General features: G+C 35.3%; 3 protein-coding genes across 3 annotated transcripts; 1 reads left to right on the forward strand and 2 right to left on the reverse strand.

The window, feature by feature from the left end:
• Nucleotides 1-109: 109 nt before the first annotated feature.
• On the reverse strand, nucleotides 110-3,263 carry LOC140780487 (PTI1-like tyrosine-protein kinase At3g15890). Its single transcript, XM_073126079.1, has 4 exons — nucleotides 2,928-3,263; nucleotides 2,632-2,782; nucleotides 1,233-1,495; nucleotides 110-1,088 (listed from the first exon to the last, which is right to left on the reverse strand). The coding sequence occupies exons 1-4, from the start codon at nucleotides 2,960-2,962 to the stop codon at nucleotides 428-430; spliced, it is 1,110 nt and encodes a 369-aa protein (XP_072982180.1). The 5' UTR covers nucleotides 2,963-3,263; the 3' UTR covers nucleotides 110-427.
• A 2,510-nt stretch (nucleotides 3,264-5,773) lies between these two features.
• Nucleotides 5,774-6,937, reverse strand: LOC140797159 (auxin-responsive protein IAA9-like). Its single transcript, XM_073150437.1, has 4 exons — nucleotides 6,759-6,937; nucleotides 6,424-6,650; nucleotides 6,229-6,334; nucleotides 5,774-6,122 (listed from the first exon to the last, which is right to left on the reverse strand). Exons 1-4 carry the CDS (start codon nucleotides 6,902-6,904, stop codon nucleotides 6,080-6,082), a joined length of 522 nt encoding a protein of 173 aa, XP_073006538.1. The 5' UTR covers nucleotides 6,905-6,937; the 3' UTR covers nucleotides 5,774-6,079.
• Nucleotides 6,938-12,530: 5,593 nt separating this feature from the next.
• On the forward strand, nucleotides 12,531-16,866 carry LOC140780657 (BRAP2 RING ZnF UBP domain-containing protein 1). The gene is made up of 12 exons (XM_073126350.1): nucleotides 12,531-12,846; nucleotides 12,933-13,048; nucleotides 13,141-13,249; nucleotides 13,337-13,451; nucleotides 13,826-13,923; nucleotides 14,663-14,769; nucleotides 14,897-15,146; nucleotides 15,272-15,325; nucleotides 15,523-15,666; nucleotides 15,792-15,856; nucleotides 16,254-16,308; nucleotides 16,383-16,866. Exons 1-12 carry the CDS (start codon nucleotides 12,535-12,537, stop codon nucleotides 16,539-16,541), a joined length of 1,584 nt encoding a protein of 527 aa, XP_072982451.1. The 5' UTR covers nucleotides 12,531-12,534; the 3' UTR covers nucleotides 16,542-16,866.
• The last annotated feature ends 289 nt before the right edge of the window (nucleotides 16,867-17,155 follow it).

Here is a 17,155-nt window from a genome sequence, read left to right on the forward strand (position 1 = left end):
TTGAGACTTTTACTTATAACAATCCACTAGCGTGTTCCTTTGGGCAATTTCCTGGGGGTTATATTACGGGATTGTTATATACCTATAAGAAGAAAAAAAGAAAAAGGAGTACAAGCAGCAAATCTACTAACTACAACAGAATCATCTCTTCAATCCTTGTACAAGATACCATACCCATTCGCTGGGAATCACAAAGTTTACAAGCAATACAGAACATTCATCCGGCAAGAAGGCACCCTTCATGCTAGATAATTACAACAATAATGTTCCTCAATTCCTGTGCAATAACTAAGTTTTTGTAATCAACCCACCCTTTTTTTTTCCTTGTTTCAATTCAAACCAAACAGCTATTTGCAAGCACTTCATGATAAATTTGACTCAGATGACCTGTAGGTGTACAATTTACTTTCTCATATATACAGTCAAACTAACTAACAGGAATTGCTGCTTCAATCGATGAATCATTTCTCTGTTTAGCATCAACCGCAGAGTCTGTTATATTCTCTGAACTCTCATCTGGAGGAGCTGCTGTTTCCGGAGAATTTACAACTGGTTCTGCCCTAAACATCTCATCATTTTCTAGATTTGATATCTTTTCCTTGGACTCTCCTTTGAGCAAGCCCACTACGTCAATCATTGATGGTCTCTTTTCAGGCTTGCTCTGTGCACAAATTAGTCCAACAAGCACTAACCTCTTCAATTCTGCCTCGATGTAATTACCATTTAGCTTCGGGTCAGCTATTTCATTGAACCTTATCTCTCTTGCCAAAGGAAGAGCCCAATCGTTGATCGCTACCTTTTGTGTTGGATTCGATATTTCTATGGGTCTTTTTCCACTGGCAAGCTCTAGAAGGAGAATTCCAAAGCTATAGACATCGCAACTCTCAGAGGCTTTCCCAAACATGGCATATTCTGGTGCGAGATATCCTAGAGTGCCTTTTACCTTTGTTGTAACATGTGTAGCACCGTCAGGAATAAGCTTTGCAAATCCAAAATCAGCGACCCGCGCCTGAAAATCTGAGTCTAGCAATACATTACTTGCTTTTATGTCCCGATGGATTATATGAGGCGTAGTGTGGTGAAGGTAACTGCAGAACAATAAAAGCAATTATATTACACAAGTGATGCTATAATAGTATCAAGTAATACCAATAGCATATATGAGTTATTACACAAGTGGTGCTATAATAGTATCAAGTAATGCCAATAGCATATATGAGTTTATTACTTACGCAATCCCCTCAGCTGATCCTATAGCAATAGACATTCTCCTGCCCCAGTCAAGAAGGCATTCTGCAGAGTGCGTGCCATGAAGATGAGAGAGCAAGCTCAGATTGGGCATGTAGTCATACACTATGAGGCGTTCCTGCCCCTCAGCACAGTATCCACGAAGACTCAGAAGGTTCTTATGCCTTACTCTTCCCAAAATCTCAACCTCAATGGCAAATTCTAGTTCAGCCTTGTTGCTCCAAACTTTCAGTCTTTTTACAGCAATCTATATCCAAGATAGAGCATTGACATTAAATTTGCTGATAATAGGAAACAAAAGTTACTGCACCAGTAATTGATAAAATTACTAAAAGCACCAAGTTTAGAATATGTTATATTGCCTTCGTAACTGACTTGATCAAGGGCTTATTAACTAACACCAAGAGGTGGAAGAAAGTTGATTGGCATTTTAGTTATGTGTTCAACCTAAGGAAGATCATGAAAACAACCTCTCTATCGCTTAATATTTTAAAATTTGCTCAAAAGAATAGCTTTCATCGCTGGTCGTAGCATTATGGACAACACACTGGCAGCGTAGGAAGTGGCCCATTCAATGACCGTCAACAATTGCACGCTCATTCTTTCAGATTTGTTATGACAGTAATATTTTACGGCTGATTACTAATTTCCATGTAGATTAACACTTTTCTCTTTTTAACACTCCATAGTTCTACTTTAATTGATATAATCATATATTTGTTGATAAAATTATGATCTATAAGAATAGGAGCTGGCATTCATAAGATCCATCATTCATTATCATGGTTCATTGCAATCAACGACGACACATGTGCACCTATCCATTATTATGTTGCATTATTATAATAAGTTCCTCAATTAATTGTGATCTATTATGTGCATATCTGCAACAAAATATAATCGTCATACAAGGTTCGGTCTGATAGTCCATGATTGGCATCACCAACTTATGAGTATGGTAAGCGATACCACATTTATAGTTCTTCATTGTTGAAAAAGGGCGCCCACATCCGCAAAGCTTTTGCCAACGATGATATAGAGAAGAAAGCTGTCTATAGTCTTACCCAGTTAGCCCTATGCTGTAAAGGCAATTTGCCAATATCTATGTCTAGAACCTATCCAGCAGGGTCCAATATGGCAAGCCTTATTCACTTTAAGTCGACTTGGTCAAGAGATGTAAGCTTACTTGGAATAAGTAGTACTACTAGAAAAAACAAATCGTCATATAGTGCCCAATTCTTACTTCCCACAAACTCACTAATTAGTTGGACAACAAATTGATAAGCATTTGACAACTACAAATAAGAGAGAGACACAAAAGCACCAAGAAATTCTTAACAAATCTAAGAGATAAGAAACAATGGAACAGTATTGATAAGATACCTGAGAGCCATCCCAGAGCTGGCCCCAGTAGACACTGCCGAACCCCCCTTCGCCAAGCTTGTTGTCGTAATTGAAGCTATTGGTAGCCGAATGCAGCTCCTTTAGCGAGAAAACCCTCCACTTGGTCGCGTTCTTGCTCCCCTGATCACTCCTACATAACCAAAGTTACCATTTTTATCACAACACCAATCAGAAAAACCCCCAAACTAAGATCGACAATCGCATCTCCCTGACCAAAATCAACCACAAGATAGCTTCTTTCCCCAGAATAACGAAGACCCAACAGAAGAACGTACCAATTTCCGCAGCAAAAGAAGGAGCTGAAACCCATCTGAGAAGAAAGCTTGTGATGCTTCAAAGTTCAAATAGAGATGTCTTCCCCGGATGCGTGTTTCTTGGGTTTCTCTTCTCCTTGTTGATCTCAGAAGGAAAAGAAGGGAGAGCGAGAGAGAGAGAGAGAGAGAGAGAGGATGGCGGAGCAAATTAGAAAGAGACAGAGATTACGCAAATTGAAGAAGAAAAAGCAACGGCTTACCAAACAGCTTACAGCTTTCGGTGGCGGCCTTTTGCTTTCTACTTCTTATTTTTGTCTCAATCATTGTATTTTGGGTTGTGATCACTCGCGGGAACTCACTCTTTTTCAGTCACGCGGTTTCTTTCTCTAATAAGTTTCCTTCTAAGAAAATATTACAATTTATTATTATTATTATTATTATTATTATTACTATTATTATTATTATTATTATTACTACTACTACTACTACTACTACTACTGATTAGGCCTCGGTTATCTAACAAAAAAATAAAAAAATAAAATTTCTAGCATCTTAGCAAATAAGTTCAACGTTTTATTTAACATATAAAACACTAATCTTGTCAGCACTTAAATCTGTGCTAAAACACTGCTAAAATCTTTATATTACTGTTATAATAGACACACCTAACTACAATACCTCGTTAGCATAGTTTAGCCTACATCTCCTAAATAAATTTTTTTTTATTAAGTATTAAGTTCGGAAATGAGATAATTCTGAGTATGTAAATTTCTATGGAGACCTATTCTACTCAAATACTCTCATATTACACCCTTCAAAGTATACAAGTTTATAATTTACTCGTTGAAACTGTCTGTTGTTGAGAAACCTAACAATAACTAACAGCATACACAATAATTATACAAAATTATTAATTTTATATAATTCAAAATGTAAATCTTACCCTTTTAAACTTAAGATGGAAAACGTAATTTCATGGGTGTCATCCACTGCAATGGAATATATATATATATATATATATATATATATATATATATATATATAATTGGGCCCCTATGCAATATTTCCAGAGAATTAGTCTGCAATAGTAGTATTTAGTTGGGTAGATTAAGAAAATTAATTTGATTTGCAAATTATTATGCAAGTGATAGGTGCACCTAAATGTCCAAAAGTAGATCTCTCTCCTTAATTATTCTAATCTTTGGTACGCCTACCAAATCATTGGACGGTGTAGTAGAAGACAAGTCGCTAATGCTTACATAGGACGAAAGTTAGATGGCAAAGAAAATCTAGTTGTAAGACTGTTCCTATTTGGCCCACAATTATTCAGGGAGGGGTAGTTTAGTAATTTCAATTTTCTAGAAAATGACCTACACTAGTGCATTTGTACAATATTTTTGTTATAAGATCTCTCTTGTTCACTCCCTTTTTAATCTAAGTTAAGATAAAAATGCTCTTAGATTTAGGTTAAAGAGGATTATTTTGTATGAACATATTTAGATTTAGGTTTAAGAGTGGAGTATACTAAATATTAGAGGGGGCTAAGTATATTATTTTATCTAATTTTGTACAAAAAAATTAATGGCTCTAAAGAGAGAATGTTACAAATATGAAATTTATATGAAAAAGAACAAGAGTTGATTAGTTATATCTTATATGAAGGACTACATAAGCTCCAAAGGAACATCAAGAACCCTAGAGTTGAAGACCAATTGGAGAACCAAATTAAAACTAGTTGGGTTAGTCTCCATCCTTATGCAGCTTTCTAGGCTGTAGTGGGGCAAAATATGCCTTGCATAATTAGATCTTCTAAATGTTTCCAAGCATACAGATGAATATATATATAAAAAAAACTTAGGATGAGATTAGGTGTGACAAAAGGTCAAATAATGTCGACCATTGAAGACTAATTATACATTGAGCACAACAATATAAAAAGGAATACTATGCAAAGTTGCAAACAAACCCATCAACTCCAAAGAAAATTATCATTTTGACTTTGTCATCATGGGCCCATGATAAAGGTGATGGGAGTTCCAAAGGTGATCAAGTTTGATAAAGATTTAGCACTATTATGTGGTAAATTGTGTTGATTCTAAGGCATATTATACATTCATCATTTAATGGCTTAAGTTATTAAAATTATGATGATATCACAACCAAAACTTTCAAGAATCTTGAGTTTAAAAGTTATCAGGGGGCTTTTAAGTTTAAAGTGGTAACTTAACAAGCCCTATTGCTAAAACCTAATCAAACCAAGGAGCAGGTAGATGATAATTTAATTATGAAAGATGCTCTGCTTGTAATTAACTTCTATATCACTCCATCAGTTGTATTAAGTTCCAATAGATCTAAGAAGAATCTGACTTCATGATTCATCTCCTGACCTTGTCCATTCATAGACGAATCTTTTCATATACAATAAAAACTGAATCACAACCAGATATTGAACAACCATCTAATTCAAATATTTCATTTTTATTTAACTTTTGATGTGTTAAAGATACAAAACTCTTCTTTTTTATCAAAAATATGAAGCATAGCGACCACCACTACTGCATCAACAAAATTCCGACAAGGGATGGATTGAACCATGTGCTCAAGAGGTGGTCTCTCTTGTTGTTTATTGATCTAGATATTTAACTTATATTAGCGAAAATGGCTTACAAATTATATATATTATTGCCTAAATAATCATAGGCATGAAACTAGGGGAAGATTAATATTACATAAAGTTATGAGAATATCTCAAAGAATGTGCTTCCCCAAATATTAGGTGATAAAATAATTATTTCAAGTACCAATAAAAGTCATGACTAGGTTTGAACATTGACAAGATGGTGATCATTTCCTAGTGAGGGTGTAAATGACAAGAGAAGCAGCAGTAGCAGAGCTTTTATTCTTGGAAGCTGATAACTAATTAAGTGTTGTTTATACATCTAAATGACTAACTTTCAAGATAACAACAGCAGGAAAAGCTAGCAAAGACAAGTACAACAATGAGAACATTAACCTTACACTGAAGTCTAGGCCATAGACATGATAACATTCAAACAGGAAGAGATAAGAAACATTTAATAATCTATTAAAACACAGACAGTACTGACCACAAACAAAAAAAAAAAAAAAAAAGAGAGAGGAAGAAAAAAGAGCACTCGATCTCCTTCTCTTTCTTAGCCAAGAATCTTGAGACGCTTAACTGACCGGATGAAAGCCCTGCAACAAGATTGAACAAAAAAAAAAAATTAAACAAGATGAACTAAGAAGGCGAGACTATGCGTTCATGGATGTTGATATTGATCTTAATGGAAATTTAACTTACTCCCATGGCACATCTCCAACCATCATCCAATCTCCATCCGCATCTTCGTAAGTGACCACACACTGGTCGTGGTGGTGAGCAGAGTCCATGCTGATCATCTTTCCATCTGAGTAATTAAGCGACCAAATGAGTAATTTAAGAGGGAGGAGATAGATGTGATGTGATGTGATTTTAATTTGATGGTTAATTAACTACCACGATGCTTCGCAAGGTTCGGAAACATCTGCCCCAGTGTGTTGAAGAGTGCTCCATAGGAGTGGTGAAGAGAGAGGTCCACCTTCCTCCCAATGGCTACTCCTTTCATGTTAACCTTCACATAATTCACTCCATTGACATCATTCCTGAATCCATTGTTGCTCCATTTCTCGCACCTCTTTCGCGCGAATTTGATCGGCGGCCACCCCACCAAGACGCTGCTCTCACTGCCATTCCACATCAATCCATCCTCAAAATGTTAACACTAAGCAACAAAGTAAAACCGAGCGGTATTCCACTCCATGAGGACCTCCTCCTCCTACTGATCGGCTTACCTGTTGAAATTATCGTCGTCGCTTTCGACATTCTTGACAAAGAGAGGCAATGTGGTCTTCGCCGGAGTCTCGTCGGATCCTCTCTTCCTGCACAAATGGGACGAGGCGTCGTTATTGGGTAAAGCCAGTCCAAGCTCCAACTCCATAGTATTGTTTCCTTTATTAGTATCAAATATTCGATGGCCAAGTAAAGCTATATATGTGTATGTATATATGGATATTAGACAAGTAGCCGAGGCCTAGGAGCATTGGAATGAGAGTAAGGGAATAGAGGGGTATCAAAGGGAACAGTGTGTTGGGCTTTTAGGAGACAACCAACAGCAAGTAAAGTTCATGGTTTAATCCTAGGGAGGCAAATCACTACTTTTTTGCCCCCCCAGACATGGTCCACTTCCTTTATTTCTGTACTAAAAATTGTCCTGTTATTAGTTTGTTAATGAACAATTACTGTATAAACAAGTTCGTTTAACTATATATATATATATATGTAAAGCTAATTTAAATACCTTTGAGTAATTTTTTGAGGTTAAAGTAGAAGATATAAGAGAAAACCGAACTTTAAAAATCAAAATAAGGAGTATTTAAAAATAATAAAACTGTTTGGGTGAAAATTAATTCATAGTATTCTCCAGACAAAACAAAACATTAAGGACGAATATTCATGACATGATTTAAATGATAATAAAACAAAAACTTAAAAGGTGTTTTTGGAAGGCAAATTAGTGTGGGAGATAGTAACTCTGCTACTTCTCTAGTAATTTCCTTCTCTGAGCCAGTCAGTCGTAGAGTCATGTGGGTATGTTTCCACTTTCTTGTGGATTAATTAGTTGGGCTCGGAGACCGAGGGAATCTGAACTCATGCAAATTAATAATATCCAAGTGGGGCCAGGATTCAATCCCTAGCTCAGTGATTATTGTGCTTCACCTGCTTGTGGTCAAGATTTATGAGTTTGATTTCATTGGTATTCTACATCGGACTGTCACATATGTATGTATGTATGATTCGAATTTATTATGATTTGTTTTTTAAAAGGGTTAGTAATTTGTCTGACTTATATATATATATTAGAGAAGACTATCCCTATTATCTTAACTTATGATTAGTCTTAATAGAAACTAATTAGCTGGTTGCATTAAAACCTTATAAAATTATGGCATGCATGCGTGAGAAACTTTGGACTAGATGATTTATATAACACCTACCACTATACACGTGTCCCTCACATGGGTAGAATTCTTGTATGTAACTTATTGGTCAATATTTCAACATAATATATAAGAGAAAACTCACATTTTAATAAATAAAACAAACAAAAAAAAACTTATAACACCAAAGGTCATAATAAGTTCAAAAATACATATCTATAAAAAAAATCTTAACACCCATGCAAGGGCTATGAGCCACCAAACTTAATTTACATGAATAAAATATAATAAGAAAAAAAACTAAAACTAGTTTTCGTCAGATTTTTCACAAGCTCCAAGTCATCTACCGATATAAAAATATTTTCACCAAAAGTGATGAGCATAAAGCCCCCAAGTATACATTTCTACGGTCTAAAAGTAGTATAAGTAAATATGTAATAGTAGTTAAATATGAATATGCATGTCATGATCAAAATGAATGCATTCACACTACTTACTCATCATATTTATCTAATGCGGATATGCATTAGCAATCTACAACACGACATGCATCAATCTAGACTATCGAGTTCTCAAACTCAAGCTCATATTGAGCTCCGCCCATAAGCCAAGTTAACACTTCACCACGTAATAAGCATCACTTCAGACCATTAGGTCTGTAACTCATGCTCATATAAAGCTACGCTCGTAGGCCACATCAGTATTCACACCTAACTATATAATACCCATAAGTGAGGATAAATCCTAGCGGTAGAATAGCTAGCTTATCACCCGACGAACAACATGACTGATTGTCTACCACCGTAAACTATAGATCTCAATCGTAAATCAATCACATAGGTCAGTATTGCACATCGATATTATCATCCGAGCCTTCGGCTCCATATCATTATACCACAACACGAAAATTATGAGTCGCCACTCACGGACTCCCTCACCCTACATCATTGGGTACTGCTAGGTCTACGTCATTCTACCATTCACTTTCTAATTTAAACACCCTAAAAGGTTTGACTCTCGTCAATTGAAAGTAAATTATCTATTGCTCAGCGAAATGACTGTCTGTGATCAACAAACTCAGACCTCAAACGTGGGCCATAATATAAAAATATAATAATATCCCTTGCCCCTAACTTTGGCTGGAGAGGTGTTATGTACTATTGAGATGTAAAAGTCACTCACTTTATGATCGTGCAAGTGTGCAAATGGCAAGATATTATACAACACAATAAGCATAATGAAACATACTTTATTATTATGTATTGCATGCTATCATACATGATCATGCCCAACAGATATGCATAGAAATCATAATACACGTAATCTTACTAAACATCAAATAAAATTGGCATGCACAATATGCATTACTGACAATAAGAAAGCGTATGCACATGTATGATGTGGATTTAAGGTATTGTATTCTTTACATTACTCCTAGATTATATAAGTTTTACTTGCTTGACGTTGCAATACTAGCTGTAACTATGCCATAGGATAATCTTCATAGGGTAAGGAGTCCACCTCGATAAGGAACGTAATAAAAAGCATAAGCACAATATTTCTATCACTATAGTTAAATAATTTTACTGACGTTCACTATAGGTTTGAGTAGGTCAATTTCATAATTCTTACATTTATTAATCAAGTAGAGCTAGTATAGCCGTACCGACGCCTAACATATTTTTTAAAAGTAATTTAAAATAACTTACCTTAAATTAACATTCCACTAATTATTATTATCAATTTATAGTAAATCCCATTATCCATATTTAATTAATCATCTTTGTTAAATAGATCAATTTGCTTAGAACTCTGATGCGTTCTTAAGTTAAGCCCTAGTTGTTTTTTTTCAGGTTAAATAGTTGTCGGACATAATATCTAGCGGCCATCCATTGGTTGGAACCTTGTTAAGCCCTAGTTATTTTTTCTTTATTATCTGATCTGTAATCGTGTGTCTAGATGAGATGTACACTGTTCATCAATACAATATCATACCATATATTTTCGCAGTACGAAATATCGATAATTTACTTATCATTTTCTTTGTATTATCCTGCATTCTTTCTAGTGATTTCCTCAAGTAGAAAAAACTTGATGATATAGTTATTATTAAATACCTCTACAACTACAATCTAGTTCTCCTAAATCTTGACTCCTTGTCATAATCCGACATGACATGACTCAAATATATCCTTCTTTTTTTTTTCTTTTTTTCCTAAGAAGAGTAGCTAGCATTTGATTATTTTATCCTCGAGATGCATCCCATGAGCATGGCACTAGTAAGGCCGTCAGAGTCCCATAGTAAAGTAAAGGATCTCGAAGCCCCAAATATGCCATCCTATTTACCTCTGCCAACAATTTCTAATTATCTTCCAATTAGTTACTACTCATATATATATAGAGAGAGAGAGAGAGTCTATAAGTTTCATGATTAAAAGACAAAAAGGATATAAGATCTAGTAGAAGGGAACAACTCCCTCGGGCACAGCGAATTCCTCGTGCATGGCGTTTGTCTTTGTCCCCGTGGGTGTTTCCCTTGACGTACACGATCACATTAATCTATGTATAAATTCTAAAACACTTGGTTCCAAGGGTAAGAGAGACAAAAGGCACTGCCATTGGCTTCTACTTTAGAAGAAATATTAAATAGCCATTACAGCTACCTGTCGAGGTCCCATGGCTTTGCTTCAGGAGACCGTTCTATGTGGTTCATGGTACGTGGATTCTTACAACTTATTATCAATTATAATTCCATCGTCGGCGAGGATTCATGCATGCACGCAGATATTAATTAGAGTTCGTATGATTCTAGAGCCAGAGACGTATCTTGGGTTTAAAATTTAAAATTGTGGCAGAACTTTTTTTAATTTTAATTGCTTGTGTACAGGCGGATTCGATACATATTTATCTACATTTAAGATAGTGTCATGAGTGCTGTTTAGAATATATATATATATATATATATGTATATATATATATATATCAAGTAAAATAGAAAGGCTTTGGATGGAAGCTTCATGTGTAGGTTATGTGCATGCCTTTGCTAGCTGCAAGTTCTATACTTGTATGCTTGCAGTGGAAGGAGCAAAGAGCCGAATCTTTTTGTCCAACACCTTAGCTGGTCGGCAGAGGTCTTTAATGTGGGCTGTTGAAGTTAGAAGAATGTCAGAAAAAGAGCTACGTACGAGGGTGGTTCTTGTTTTTAAGGCCTAGTCAACAGACTGTCAAAATAAACATGCAGCTTTAGCTTTGCTCATGCTAGGCTTTGTTATTCCAAATTAAATTCGAGCCGAGCCTGAGTCCGATAAATTTAAATAGAGCTAATCATAAATAAATAATTTGGCTCAAAATTTATCTTAAACAGAGCCTAAACATAAGCACCTAACTTATTTATACCCATAATCAGTTCATAGTAGTTGTATAATAAGCTATGCGTGGATAATGAATTCATAGGAGAGCTATCCGCAATCTACTATTCATGAGAAGACTTATCGCTTTTGATTTTGATTGTAGAATAACTTCCAAACTAATTTAGTTATACTAATTTATTAAATTTCCATAAGAAAGTTTTTTGCATTTAAATCGGTACAGTAGTGTAATTATTATATTTAATGTGATGTGACATTTATATTAAAATAGAGGAGAATAGTGAAATTACTTTGAAATTTGATGATAATTTACACCAATTGATCAAATACCCTTTAGTTGATGGATGAAGTACTAACACATAATACTAATTAAAATAACTTTTAGTTTGTTAAATTTTTATGAGAAAAGTGCCCTACTAGTCTGGTTTTAATATGTAATACTAACATATAGTTATCCAATATTAGTTAGTACCTATTTAACTACTAAATTAACTATTATCTTTTTAACTCTTGAATGAAATGTTATACCGTTTTTCTGAAGCGTAGTTATTAAAATGTATAATCTTAGAGGATATTTGACTCAACTAAATTATATATTTTTATTATAGAAAAACAATTATATTATCTCAAAAAGGGAGCAAAGGGAGATATTCTGCGTGTTCCTATACAAAATATCTAAAAAATTGAGTGTCTAGAACAACGCCAAAAGAGAAATCGTGAGCCTAGGTTTGCTAAACAATGCGCAACTGATTAATCTCTCTAATTAGTTGAAAATAAATAAAACTATTAATAAAAGTAGTTTTTATACATTATATTCTAACACGCCTTATCACTTTTGTGCTAAAAATTATTAATGACCTTAAGAAATAGACTTGATTTAAATAGATGAAGATTTTATTTTTTTTAAATGATAAATAAATTCGACGTGATTCTAACTCGGAAACTCTATTATGATACTATGTTAACTCAATAATTATTCTAAAAGCTTAGGTTGTTAGAAAATAATAATTTTTATATCATATATTTCCAAGAGGCCAGATATATATAATCTAGGATTTTTTTTATTCTTTTTATTTTGGTGTTTGCTAATAGATATCTTTCTAGCCATGTACATAAGAACAAAATAAACCTCAACGAGGCTTTGGATTCACTCCATCAAATAGGGCCTAAGTATTGGGCCCACTTCCTGGGCCGGGCTAAGCTTGATCCAAAAGTTATTGTCCGATATTGGACATAGCTATAGGCAGAATGTTGATCAGTTTATGAGACATTTTGCAAAAACCACCTCGAAAATGTTCAGCCTCCGAATCCACTCCGTCGACTCCCCTCTCCCGGATGAAGGAAGCAGCAGCAGCCACATCAGTGCCACCCATCACGTCGCCCCCGATGTGGAACGCGCCGCCGGAGAACCCCTCGAGGTCGCTGGAAGTAGCAGCGCCGCCGCATCCCGGAACCCTAACCCTACGATCCAACTCATTCGCGGCATCGTCCATCTCTATCGCAACTCTTCTCCCCCCTCCACCTCTTCCTCCTCGTCTTCTTCCTCCAATCCCCAACCGGATTCCCTTCTCCCCGTAAAATAACTCCTTCTTGGTTTCCTCTTTTTCCGTTCTCGTAATGCTTATGTTTCTGATTTGAGGTGTTATTCTTGTTTTTACAGCCTGGGCGTGGGACGCTTCTCTTCGTCCTCGCTGTTCCTAGCTGTCTCTCGCCGGAGGATTTCGTTCGGTTCTGCGGGCCCTATGTGGACAGGTCTTCGGAGATCCGCGTCGTTAGGTAAGTTTGCTAAACTTCGAAGTTTTATAGGAAATAGCGATATCCGATTGGCAATTGTTGTAATTGGAGAGAATTTGATGGTGGGATTACAGGAATGATGGGATGGAGGACAGGTACAGTGTGCTGGTTGAGTTCGATGATCAAAAGAGTGCCGATGGGTTCTATCTTGATCTCAATGGCTGGCGATTCTCTTCTTCTGAGGTTTGGAACTATAGTATTAGGGTGACTTGTCTGGGTTGATTTGCTACGTCTTGCTATTGATGTGGATGTGCTTGTTTGGCATTGCAGGGAGAGGTTTGTCATGTCCTCTTTTTAGCCTCGGTGGAGTATACTGGGTCTACAGATATTGCGGCTACTCCACCGGCTGGATCCACCGAGCTGCCCACATGTCCTGTTTGTATCGGTGAACCTTCTCACCTCAGTTTTAATTGCTAGCTAGGAGTTATATAATTTTACTGAAACGATTTTCTGAATATCAGTGGCAGTTCAAGATTATATTACCCTAATTTCTGAAAGCAATGAGAAATTTACATTTCTGTTCCACAGAATATAGACAAATCTAAGTTGCTATTTTAAGTTCTTACTATCTTATCTGCTTGTCCTGTCTATTTAGTATGTCTAATATCCACATATTTCTGAAGAATCTGTTCCGTTGCTATCATATTGATTCCAGGATAATCTATTTGGCTGGCATATTCGCTCCTATTTTGGGTCAAAGTAATTTCTTGTACAACTGATTTATATTTTCCTCCTCTTTTTCTACATTTAATGGTTTAGAGAGATTGGACCAAGACATCAGTGGGATCCTTGCTACTACTTGCGACCATTCATTTCAATGCTCATGTGTTTCAGAATGGGTGAATTCATCTTGCCCGGTAATTGCTTCCTTGGGAATTATTGAGTACCATTTGTTTATGGGTATGAAACAAGAGAATTTCCATTTTAATGTTATCGTTGCTGTCTCACATCATTATTAAAAATTCTTATTCTTGCTGTTCACATGACTTTAGGATGTTTAAGTTGAGAAAAGAAGAGTCATCTGGACATTTATGTTTTCCTTATAAGATTGTTCAGAAAACTGTATGGTGTGAAAAACTATAGAAAAGGAACTGAGTTAATGCTTATACTTTATATTGCGTATGAGTAGAAGGACAAGTGGAGTGATAAGATTATCATCCAAAATTTGCTAGACTGAAGTGATTTCAGTAGAAGGAAAGGCATTCATCATTAGTTATTATCTGATACTTATTGATTCTTTATATTATATAATTTAATATATGCTAGCAATATGATGTAGAAAGAGGCAACCAACACTCTTTAACACTTGTATATAAAGAGAGTAAGTATCCAAAGTTTTGTTGATTTATCATGGAATAGATATTTTGAGTTGCATGAGACGTGATCACAGTCAGAGAAGGTAGGGTAGACATTTTCAGAATACCTGATCAGATTCAGTTTTGGTGATGAGTTATGTTTCTTCTGTCTTTTAGTATGAAAATATGAATTTGGGACCTGTTAATCAGAATCTATCATGGATGGCTTGTTTACCTTTTTAGTTGCATATCATGAGTCTCAAGGACTTATAACAGGTTGTATTTACATTTCTCATTTCAGGTTTGCCTATTCTGTCAGAGGCATGCTGACAAACCAACATGCTCAATTTGTGATACTTCTGAAAATCTCTGGATCTGTGTGATTTGTGGTTTTGTTGGATGTGGAAGGTATACTGATTAATCTCTTATACATGATCAATTATGGATAGCTATATACTATAGTCCTTTTAATTGCTGTTATTTTTATGACATTTACTAGCTGCTCTAACAAGCATCATGAAATATTTTATTGTAGATATAAAGAAGGTCATGCCATTAGACATTGGAAAGATACTCAGCATTGCTATTCCCTTGATCTGGAAACACAGCGGGTCTGGGACTATGTTGGTGATAGTTATGTTCATCGACTGAATCAATCCAAAAGTGATGACAAGCTAGTCAAGTTGCGGTCAAAATGTAGAGTTGTTGGTGACAAGTGTGTAACTTGCATGTGCTGTGATGACTCTGGAATCAATGGAGCTTTAATGAGCAGCAAAGTCGAGGCAGTAAGAGTTTGCGAAGTCTTCCTTTTAGATACCATTGATGAAATTATTTGTACACACGTTTCATTTTCTTACTGTGTGTCACTTCTTTAGTTTCTTTTATTAATTATATGTGAATATTGCAATAGATTTTTGATGAGTACAACCACCTGCTTGCAAGCCAACTTGAAAATCAAAGAGAGGTATAATTTTGTTCTCTTCGATTTTATTGTGTTTTACCTTGTTTCAGCAAGCATCTGTAACTTTGTCTGCTATATCTTATTCTTATATTTGAACTAAACTTGATGATAAAGTTATGAAACTTGAATTTAACCTAAGTAGCAAATGTTGTTATTCTACATACTCTAGCAACTTAGCATAACTTTTGGTTAATTCACAGTATTATGAAGGCCTACTTCTGGAGGCAAAAGAGAAAAGGGTAAAGTGCATTTCTGAAGCTGTGGAGAAAGCTGTTAACATGAAACTGCAAGATATCCAGCTTAAGCTTGAAAATGTAACCAAGAAGAAAAAAGAAGTTGCAGAAGTAAGCTCAGTTTGTTTGATCAGGCCTTTTTTTGAGCTTGCAGATGATTGACTGTTTCTTCACTGCTTGTGATTATTTGTTTTTGTACATTTCCCTCATATAGAATGCTTTTGTTTTTTTCTCAGATAAATGACGATCTTATGAGGAGTCAGAATATTTGGCGTGAAAAGCTCAAGGAAGTTGAGGAGAAGTATGTTTTTTCCTCTGTAATTATAAATGCTTATAGCTTGCTAAGATTCGTGCCAAAAGGTGGATTTATGATTCGACATTAGCAATACACAAGTAAGCTAACGAGTGTTGGTTTGATATAAATTTGTTAAAATTTTCTTCGGAATTACTGTCCCACTGTGAACGGCATAACCTAGAAATGGGGGAAGTCATTTACTTTATAAATGATGGTTTCATTAAGAGTTATTTGCCCATTAGGTTATTTGGATCTTTGCTCAGTCATGCTTTTCACTTTTTTTTCCCTCAAAACAACTATTTCTAATTTCTATCACCTCAAATATGAATTCTTATCTGTGCTTGTGTTTTCTTTTTTGGACAAAAGGAAAATTTTGCCCTGTTCTTATGTGTGTTATCTGTAGGGAAAGAGCAACGTTGAAACAGAAGGACGAAACGATTAATGATCTGGAAGAACAGGTATCTAGAATCTTTCTTAAATAAACATACAACAATTTGGCTAATTCTTGCACCTTTTTTCCTGTTATCTGCAGATAAGAGATTTCACTGTGTGGATTGAGGCACAGAAGGCAATTGATAAGATGGCAGATGCTGATGATATCCGAGATGGTACGCTGCTTCCAGTTCCATCACCGCAGCCTGTTACTCCAAAGAGCAGAAGAACCTCAAAGACGAACAAGAGAAGAAACTGAAAGATACATACCATCTCTGGACAGGAAAGTTACCATCTGTGCATATAGTTAGATCAAAATCGCTGCCTTTGCAGAACAAATTCAGCTATTGGGCTGACCACAATAGAAGTCTGAAGAGGTTACTGTTGCAATTATCCAAACTAGAATGTTCAAATGTTTCAATGTGGTGAGGGTCTGGTAACAATAGTAAGGTTGTAAGTTGTGACCATCTTTCTATTTGACGAGCTCTCACTGTATTAACAAAATACTTTACTTTTTGCACGCGTATACATTGTGAATTTATCCCAAGCTAATGAAAATACTTCGAATTGGACTGCTCGAAGAACTCTGTGGCACAAATTTGATGTACCTTGTTGGCCAATACTAATATAATTACTCTAATTTTTTATACTAGTAAAAGAGAGCTTATATCGGTACAATTTATTCTAATATTTAATTATAAATTAGTGTAATCTATAATAATTATACATAATGTAATATAAAATTAAAATAATAGTTTAGTAAATAATTAAAATAATTTTTATAACAAATGGTAAGAAGAAGAGAGAAAAAAAAAGAACAGTAAGTGATTGAAATGATATAGTTACTTGGAGTGATACTTTTCGAGTAAAATA

This window comes from Typha latifolia, chromosome 1 (assembly GCF_019914945.1).
Source record: "Typha latifolia isolate L0001 chromosome 1, TyphaL0001v2, whole genome shotgun sequence".
Lineage (NCBI taxonomy): Eukaryota > Viridiplantae > Streptophyta > Magnoliopsida > Poales > Typhaceae > Typha > Typha latifolia.